This window comes from Anser cygnoides, chromosome 13 (assembly GCF_040182565.1).
Source record: "Anser cygnoides isolate HZ-2024a breed goose chromosome 13, Taihu_goose_T2T_genome, whole genome shotgun sequence".
In the NCBI taxonomy this organism is placed as follows: domain Eukaryota; kingdom Metazoa; phylum Chordata; class Aves; order Anseriformes; family Anatidae; genus Anser; species Anser cygnoides.
Window position 1 is genome coordinate 13,302,841 of NC_089885.1, and position 8,844 is coordinate 13,311,684.

The 8,844-nt window shown below is 45.1% G+C and overlaps 1 protein-coding gene across 1 annotated transcript; it reads right to left on the bottom strand.

The window, feature by feature from the left end:
* Window positions 1-5,650: 5,650 nt before the first annotated feature.
* RAP2C (RAP2C, member of RAS oncogene family) lies at window positions 5,651-8,404 on the bottom strand. The gene is made up of 3 exons (XM_048076151.2): window positions 8,251-8,404; window positions 7,774-8,170; window positions 5,651-5,970 (listed from the first exon to the last, which is right to left on the bottom strand). Exons 2-3 carry the CDS (start codon window positions 8,044-8,046, stop codon window positions 5,692-5,694), a joined length of 552 nt encoding a protein of 183 aa, XP_047932108.1. The 5' UTR covers window positions 8,047-8,170; window positions 8,251-8,404; the 3' UTR covers window positions 5,651-5,691.
* Window positions 8,405-8,844: the final 440 nt, after the last annotated feature.

Sequence of the window (8,844 nt, forward strand, 5' to 3'; positions counted from 1 at the left end):
CCGGTGATCTTTTATTGTTTCAAATGCCATCATCCACAATACATTTTGTGAGTTTTAAACTGCTTAACCTCATATATCCATCACTGCTTTTACTGGAGCTTTTCTCAAAGTTATTTAGCTATTACAGGGAAAGAATGTACATTTCTAGAAGCATGTTCAAATGACTAAAGCTGGGCTCCTAAAAACCTAGAACTTTGGTGCAGTAGGTGAGCTGCAGTTATTAAACTTCTGCAAAAAAAAAATTACACATTTTAAACCACCGCTAGAAAAAGCTCTCATGTATGCAACATGTTAATAAAACCGAACAAAAAGATTTCATCTGTTCTTTGTACATTTTCATTCTGCTCTTTATACCTGTGTTATTGTTAAAATTTTCAAGTATTCAGAGAAAATGTTGATCAGGTAAACAATATGGAAGGCAATGGCTGTTTAAAGCACGCTTGCAGTTAGTATCACTGAAACCTGGTGCTTTTCCCCTTGTTACACCAACTTGTCTCTAATATTAAACTTGCTTATTGGGAAAAAAAACTAAAAAGCAATTTGTGACAGTGCAAGAAAAACTTTAACAAATATTGCTTTAAAATATTATTCAGAAAGACAATATTAGGAACTATAAAATGTAAAGTGATCTTATTTGCATTAGATTTACATGTGCAGAGGTCTACAAGATGTCTCAATGTGCCAGGCAAAGCTGAGCTGACTCTGACTAGGCATACAGCCCATTTTGAAGGATACATTATCCCTTTTCAAAGGCATGAAGAAGCTACTTGTAAACAAGCAAGTTTAGAAACTCAGTAGGAGGAAAAGTGTGCTGCCATTCTGCAATGCTACAATTGTCATTTTTTTGATTAGATGAGTCTAAGAAACCCATGATTGCAAGAAAAGAAACATCAGCCGGAGACTTTACATCCCGTTCCAAGTGATCCCTATTGTCAAATCAGAGCGGTTAACAAACAATATCACAGCTGCATTTGCCAAGAAAAGGGATACTACATCCATACAGAGGTGCCCTCAGTATCTTTTCATGACACTGTCACACGTAAACAAAAAGTCTCAAAGAATGACCGACTACATTGTAGGAGAAAACTTTGCAAATAGAAATAAGCACTGATGCGAGGTAATATACAGAAGTAACCATTTGTTTAAGGCTCAATTTATTCTCCATTAAAACTCTCTTTTAAAAGGCATTGAGTAGGTAATACTGAGTTTAAGTATTTAATAAATACAAGTTCAGAAATTGATTAAAGAAATCAATTAAAATATTAAAAATGAACTCTTGCATATTAGCCATTATATGAACTTAGAAAGCTATAAAAGGACTGATAGATAAAGAACAGATTTTAAACTTATGGTAAACATGCTAAGCATTCTGATTAAGGTGTGTGGATCCTGGAGGCCACCAACCTTATGCACTTAGATGTATGGCAATGTGCTGTAATAGAGACAGGTTTACCAAGGCTCAGCTCTGCAATCTGGGCTGAAAGTTCTCCAAAGCAGCATCTGTGCAAGTTTCCTCTGAGTTTTATCTGAAATTTAAACAAAATAACCAATGAAAGCCACATTCAATACATGTTCAAAGTGAACTCAGCTTCTCCCATAGATCGAAACAACTCGTTGTCCACACTGGGCTTCAAAGCACTGCTTTACAGTGGCATTCTTGAACTACTTTTCATCTAATTCTGGTAATGTAAAAGGCAAGCAGGTAACAACAACCATTAACTTCCCAACAGCTGCCCTAAGGGATACTAAACTGCTTCTAAAGACCTGAAACCTCTAGGAAATTTAAGTTCTCCTGTACAGTGATGTATAGACTGGGCTTTGCATTGGTGGTAAGGAGGCACTACATCACTCAGCAACATTAAGCAATGGTATTTTACACAACTTCTGGGAACAGGCAGTGATCCAACTAATTCAGTTTTGACATCTGAGTCCTCAGCATTCAGATGCCCTAAATTACTACCAAAAAGCCCTTAGCATTTATCAGACTTAGCTTCAGCTGGGAGAATTGTATGCTGCTTTTCTTAATCAAGCACACAAAGTTCTACTAGCTTTGACCAATAAATCTTTGTATTTCTGATAATTTGCTTGCATTTCACAAGATTTATTGGCAGAGATCCTAAACAGCTCAGTAGAAGCTCAAAGTCTGTTGAAACCAGTCCTCCATATTCACGTGCATACATTTCATTAGAGTTTGACACTTGACTTTTGAGGGAATTTTGATGAGTCTACTGAGAAATTACTTCAAGTATAGAGAAGTCAGGACTCTACTTTTCCTACAATACTGTTTCTTTTCAACTCGTGACTTGTACCTCTCTGGCCTTACTTGCCCATGACATTCCTATACTATTCTCTATTCTCTTCTGTAAGCAGGCAGGAAGGGGTGGGAGATAGTAGACTAGGAGGATAATTTTGCCTGTGTTGCACAGCCACACAAACCAGAAGCCAGCATACTTTCGGTTTTCTCCCTAGAGAGAACTATTCCTTCACCACTTGCTAATTTCAGTTACTCATGATTGGAAGGGGCAGATATCATTAATCAGGATCAATCTTTCACCCTAATATCAAATGTTCTCCATCTGCTCAGTACCTCTTACAGAATACCTTTAACACCAACGCTGGAACAGGTACTGTATTTTAAATATGATGCAAAATAAAAAGACACTATCATACTGAAAATTCGAGAGAAATGCTGAGCAAGCAACAGAGGGCAGCTACTGGGAATCTCACATCTCTGAATGCAACAACGAGATGACAGAAGACCACTGCAGAAGCAGGAAAGGGAAGGAGGGGGAAACAGGATGCAAGAACAACACACATTTTAAAAGGAACTATGGGTTATTCTGATTATGTAGTTATGTTCCATCCTCCGTTTCACCGGAAGGACTGAAACAGCAATCTAAGCTCAAAAATACCTACTCAAAAAAAGAACCTACACAACATCCTACTTCACATACAGATTGAGGTACCAGTACTAAAAAGAAGTGATAACTGCTAGTTAAAACTGATACTGAAACAGCCTTAGATGAGCCTAGGCCCAGCACACACCCCTCCTCCCCCACACCCACTAGTTTCTCCACCTGAACTGTAGAAAAACTGTTTCTATATACCTCATCCTGAGGCGACTTACTGGTTCAGACCAAAGACTGCCCCTAGACGGACAGGTTGCAGAATTCAGGTGTGATGATGTTGGGACAGAGCTATCGTTCAAGCCTGTTTCTTACTCACAGGTTTTTAGACAGCTGTTTTCACTATACCTAGGAGGGGTCACTGCTACAGCAGATGTTTGAGAAGCAGCAGTTGTCCCTTGGATCACAGATAAGAAGAACACTTATCCCTGCAGAGAAGATTACAGCTATCAGAAGACACCATCAGCAGCTCTCTCCTACACTAGAGCACATTAGACAGATATTACCAGGCAGCAAAGGCTTATCATAAAGTTAATGAGATCCTACACCTACTCAAAGAACAAGGACAGAGTGGGAGCCAGGAAGAAGAAAATATCCCAAAAGCGTGAAGCTGAAGCAAGGTACTGGGCAGAAGCAGCATTTCCTGGAACCATGGAAGTATTTCGCTTCTACAGGTTTTGTGTGACATGAGCAACGCAGTATGAAGAAGAAATCCATATACCAGAAGCTTGGTATCCTCTATCTCAAGAGATCACAGACATAAAAATACAGATGTTTCTTGCAAAGCAAGAGCATGCTCTGCTTTGGAAGCTCATCAAATCTAGGCATAACTTAGAAGGACTCAAAGGAGTAACGCATAGCTCCATTCCCCCTCAACTTCAACTTGAAGATTAAACTTGGTACTTAACCAGTCCAGAACTGGTCTGGTTACATGGAAGCTTCCCTTAGCAGTAATCAACTTTGGAAGTATAAATTTCATGGATAAATGACCTGATTTTGTCAGAGTTGAAGATCGCAAGCCGCACAAGACGAACCACTAGTAACCCAAAAAATTGCCAGAACTTCTAGCACGATACCTTAAGTTCCGATGCTCTGATTTGTGAATCTGCCTTAGAACTCGCTGAAACCACATTACCGTAGGTGGTCCAAGATATTAACCCCGTACCACTTTATTTGTACTTTGCTCTCCTCCAATACAAGCAGTTTGCTTGCCTTTCAGCAAGAAAGCCTTGAACCTGTACACACCTCTTACATGCTGACAGCAGACTTTCCTTATTTCACAAAATTAGAGATAAAAATATTGTCTATTATCTTCAGCATGACAGTACCAGGGTCATGAGTACCTAAAATTTTATATTCACAAAGCACTTGATAACAATCTCAGAGACAAGCTCTGAGACTTCACTCTCTGACCTTACACTCCAGATTAAAGAGGATACATAGTCCAAAGCTTCCAGTAATAACCTATTTTCGCTCTTGTCACTCAGACACAAAAAGCTCCTTTGACTCCAGTTACTACCACGGCAGTCAGAGCCTAAGCTTTAATCAGTGTAGCTGTCAAGACAAGCAGTTCTTTCCCCTGAATTTTCATGCCCTCCCTCATCCCTGCAGTTGCCCTTACAGATTACATCAAGTTGTTTGCCGAGACAGATCCAACAGACAACTGCAGGTCTGATGGACCACCTGGCTGCACTGAGAGCCCACGTAAAAAGCGTGCCAGTGACGTAGAAGAGCCCCTTGCAGCAGCACGGGTTCAAGCTGATGGTGAAACCGCACCCGCAACGGCTACAAGGAAAACAGAGCAAGGGTAACAGTGCCACCTCACACAGGAATGACAGCGCTGCTGCTTGCACGGGAGGAGCTGATCCATTGACACAGTCACATGAGAGGCAAGGACTGGTACAGAAAGACGACCACGCATGTGAAGGGCCAAGAGCAGCTATCCTGGCAGAAGAATCAAAGCAACACCCAAGACTAGTGAAGCTTTACTTCAGGGTCCCCTCTGAACACTGCACTCTTGCAACACCTTTTATGAGTCACTGGGAAAGGAAAGAGCCCTGCATTGGGAAGCCATTATCATGTGTTCTCTGCTCAGGAGTTTTTAGATGAAGAGCACTTTGCACGTGTCCTTGACTAGTATGTGTGGGCTTCAAGCCACTCCTTACAGCTCAGGGTAGTTTTCTTTTAAACTTACTCTGCTGATAAGGCAGAAATGTACTCTAAGTACACTCAGTTTCTGTACCACAGTTTTTGTTTTGTTTTGTTTTTAAACCCACCCGCTTTAAAAAAAAAAAAAAGAGTCTTCTCAGAATAATTAGTGGAAAACTTGATCACAATACTCCTGTATAGGTCCAAAGTAATTCACATTAACTTGCAAATAATTCAGTATAGCAAGTGGAACCAATGAAGAATCCCACTGCAACATCACAAAACATTATTAAGGATACAGTAACGTCAAATACGGCAGTGACAGTCAAAATAGGTGAGGATGAGATCATACACTTTGTCTCGCTGCAAAATTGCTACAAGTAAAGGCAGTGTTCCCTGACTAACCCTAATGCAGTAATGCAAGAAGTCCATTGACTCAAGTACTTATGTGCCACTGAATCCACAAGTTTCCGTCTCTTCCAGAGGAAAGCTACCTCCAAGTTAGGCTACTTAATTTCAGACTCCTTGTCACATTTTATCTGCTTACTTCAACAGCATGCTTATGCACCTCAATTAGTTATGACTGTTCAACCAACCTGCTCTGTATGGCCATGACTGAGGTTTTTCTTAATTTCTCTCACTGGACGATGCAAGTTGTACAACACTGATCTTGTTTTTCAGGCAGGGAGGCATAGTTCATTTGCCTGACGATCTCAGCAAACAGTTCATCCACCATTGTTTTGCTCTTGGCTGACGTCTCCATGAAGGGACAGCCCCACTCCTGAGCCAGAGCTCTGCCTTCTGCAGACAAGACCTCCCTCTCCGACTCCAGATCCACTTTATTTCCCACTAGGATCAGAGGAACTTTCTCGTATCTCTTCACCCGGACAATCTGGTCCCTCATTGGCTTGATGTCCTGATCAAACAATCCAAGCGGTTAGTACGTGCAAGCAATCATATGAAATTGCCATATAAACACTACAAAAGCACATTTTAATCAACCCTCACATGCTACTGAAAATTGAAAATATTCCAGGAGGTTTATTAAATTCATATCCACGTGGATCTAGTAATCAGAGACAGTTCATTACCCACTTTTAGTAAGCTATATGCATGTATATAAAATAAGACTTAAACTGTATAAAATGAACACACATTATACATAAGCAGAAAGCTACTACTGCACTCAGAGAGATTTTTGGTTCAGCCAGAGGAAGACACAGTACAGCTGTTTTGAAAAAGTTGATATCAGTTTTCTGAAAAATTTGTCTCAAGTCTAATGACAGCAAACCTGTAACATAAGCAACATCATACCCTTACACAATCGTTTAGGAAACCTGTATTGAGTTCACAGCTCGAGAAAGTTTGTAATTTAAATAGAGACTTCTCACTTCTGGAATGCTTAAAATAATTCATTGTGAACACATTTAATCACATGTAAGCAACCAAATCAGATGCTGTAAGAATACTGTAGTACCTAGAGATGCATTTATTCAAGCCCGAGCTAATATTAGGAGTTTACATTTGAAAGTCTGAGTCAGCCTCCTCTGCCCCCTGCATGTTTTATGTTACTATCAGTGTCACTAAGTTCTACAAATTCTGGCATAGTTCTGAGACAAAGCAACTAAGCTTTGAAGTTATTACTGTGGAAAAGAACCATAGAGTGGTTTACGCCTACAGGTTTGCAGTAAACATGCTATAGACAGACAACAATAACTAAATATTAACAGAGTGGATTACTAACTATACACCCGTTCCTTAAATAAGGAGGTCTCATTGGTCCCAAAAATGTGTGAAAATGAGAAGCATGCTAATGTCATTGCTGTTGCTTTCTAAAGAACGTCTTCAGCTTGTACTTGAGCTACATCGAGGTCTCTGCTAAGATAAAGTTTAGCCTTCAGCAGAAGCAAACATTCTGCTTCAGTGGGGGTGTGCAAGGTTCTGCCAAGCAGCTGGAATACACCCAACTCAGAAACTGAAGCCAACGCAGTAGTTGCAAATCCCTGTGCTGCATGCAGTGCTGCTAAATCCATGTGTTCCCCTCAAATAAAGACTCATTTCGAGAGGCAGCTTAGACCGGTTACTGGCCAAAACATTTCAATTTTTTCAAGAGTTTTAACAGTAGAAATGAAATCCAGACCCACAGATTATCACATATGGCTTGCTTCTCTTCTTCAGTACACCACCTACGCTGTGAAAGCATCGAGCTTATGCTGGACAGGAATATGTTTGGGGGGGAGGGGGCGGAAAATAACAGCTTATTTAACAAGTCGTAACTGAAGAACAATAATTCTCTCTTCAAAAGCAACTGAAGACAGATGCCTTTCAAGAAGGGGTGGGGGGGAAAAGGCGGAAGTCTCAATTTTAATACCGAGTGGTTTCTTCATAGAAGGGGATTGCCAAAACATTTCTATTAGGGAAGTGGGAGCGGGTCATTGTTCTCCAGCACTGCGTGGGATTTAACAATGGTGGCACCCCGATAAGTACCTGCAAGGCAAGCAGTTTTCCACCGGGAAGCAGGGCTCCTAAAGGCACTTTCGGGGGGGGGGGGGGGGGGACATTTTAACTCGCTGCCTGTTGGAGGAAGGCTGCGGGCACGGACGGCCAACCCTAAAACTTCCTCCTCGGCCCCGCGCCTTCAGCAGGGCCGGGCTGCGTGGGGCCGGCCGCCTCCTCTCCCCCCTTCCTTCCCTTCCCTCCCCGGGCCCGGCGGGGTTACCTGGAAGGACTGCTGATTGACCAGGCTGTAGACGAGGATGAAGCCCTGCCCGTTCTTGATGTAGAGGTCGCGCATGGAGGCGAACTGCTCGGTGCCCGCCGTGTCCAGGATCTCCAGCACCGAGGGGGACGAGTCCACCTCGATCTCCTTGCGGTAGAAGTCCTCGATGGTGGGGTCGTACTTCTCGATGAACGTCCCGGTGACGAACTGCACCGTCAGGGCGGACTTCCCCACCCCCCCGCTGCCCAGCACCACCACCTTGTACTCCCGCATCGGGCCCCGCAGCCGCTCCCCCGCCCCCCGCCGGGCCCGGGCCTAGGGCAGGCGGCAGCGCGGCCCTCGCATAGCCCCGGCCCGCCTGCGGAGAAGGGCGAGGCCCCGCTGCTCCCGCGACGGCCTGCAGGGGAGAACACAGCCGTTAGGGGCCGCCCGGCCCCGGCCCCGGCCCCGCCGCCGCCGCCCCGCTCCGCTCCTTACCGCCGCCGCCTCGCCTCACTCCATCGCGCCGCGGGAGCCGCCCGGCAGCGGCCGCCCCGCCCGGAACGGTTACGCTGCGGCACCCGCCGCGCGCCCCTCCCCGCCTCGCCTGCGCCGCGGAGGAAGGGGTTGCGTGTGGCACCGCGCCGCCGCCCCGCCCTGCGCCAGGGGCCCGCCCCAAGATGGCGGCTGCCGGCCGGCCCGGCCCGCCCCGGAGCCGGACGCGGTCCCTCACGGGTCCTGCGCCGGCCTCACGCCGCCCCGGGGGCCGTGGGCGATCGTTGCCGGGCTGAGGGGGCTCCGTCGTGGAGCTGCATCCCGCCCTCGGAGAGAAAACTAAGGGGGGGAGGGGGGAGGCAGCGCCGTGCGCTTTTCGGCTTGGGCGCGCGGGTCTGTGCGGTAATAAAATAAAACCTGTGAGGAAATAAACGCCCTCCTCGTTTCTTTACGCTTTATCCGAGTCCTTCCCCGCGGCGCAGCCCGGGGGGGGAGCCGGGCAGGCCGCTGGGTGCCGGGCCGGCAGCCGGCGCCAGGTGTCGGTAGGGGACGTGATTTGAGTCACTCTTGATTACACCTAAGTAATAACTCCTCTCC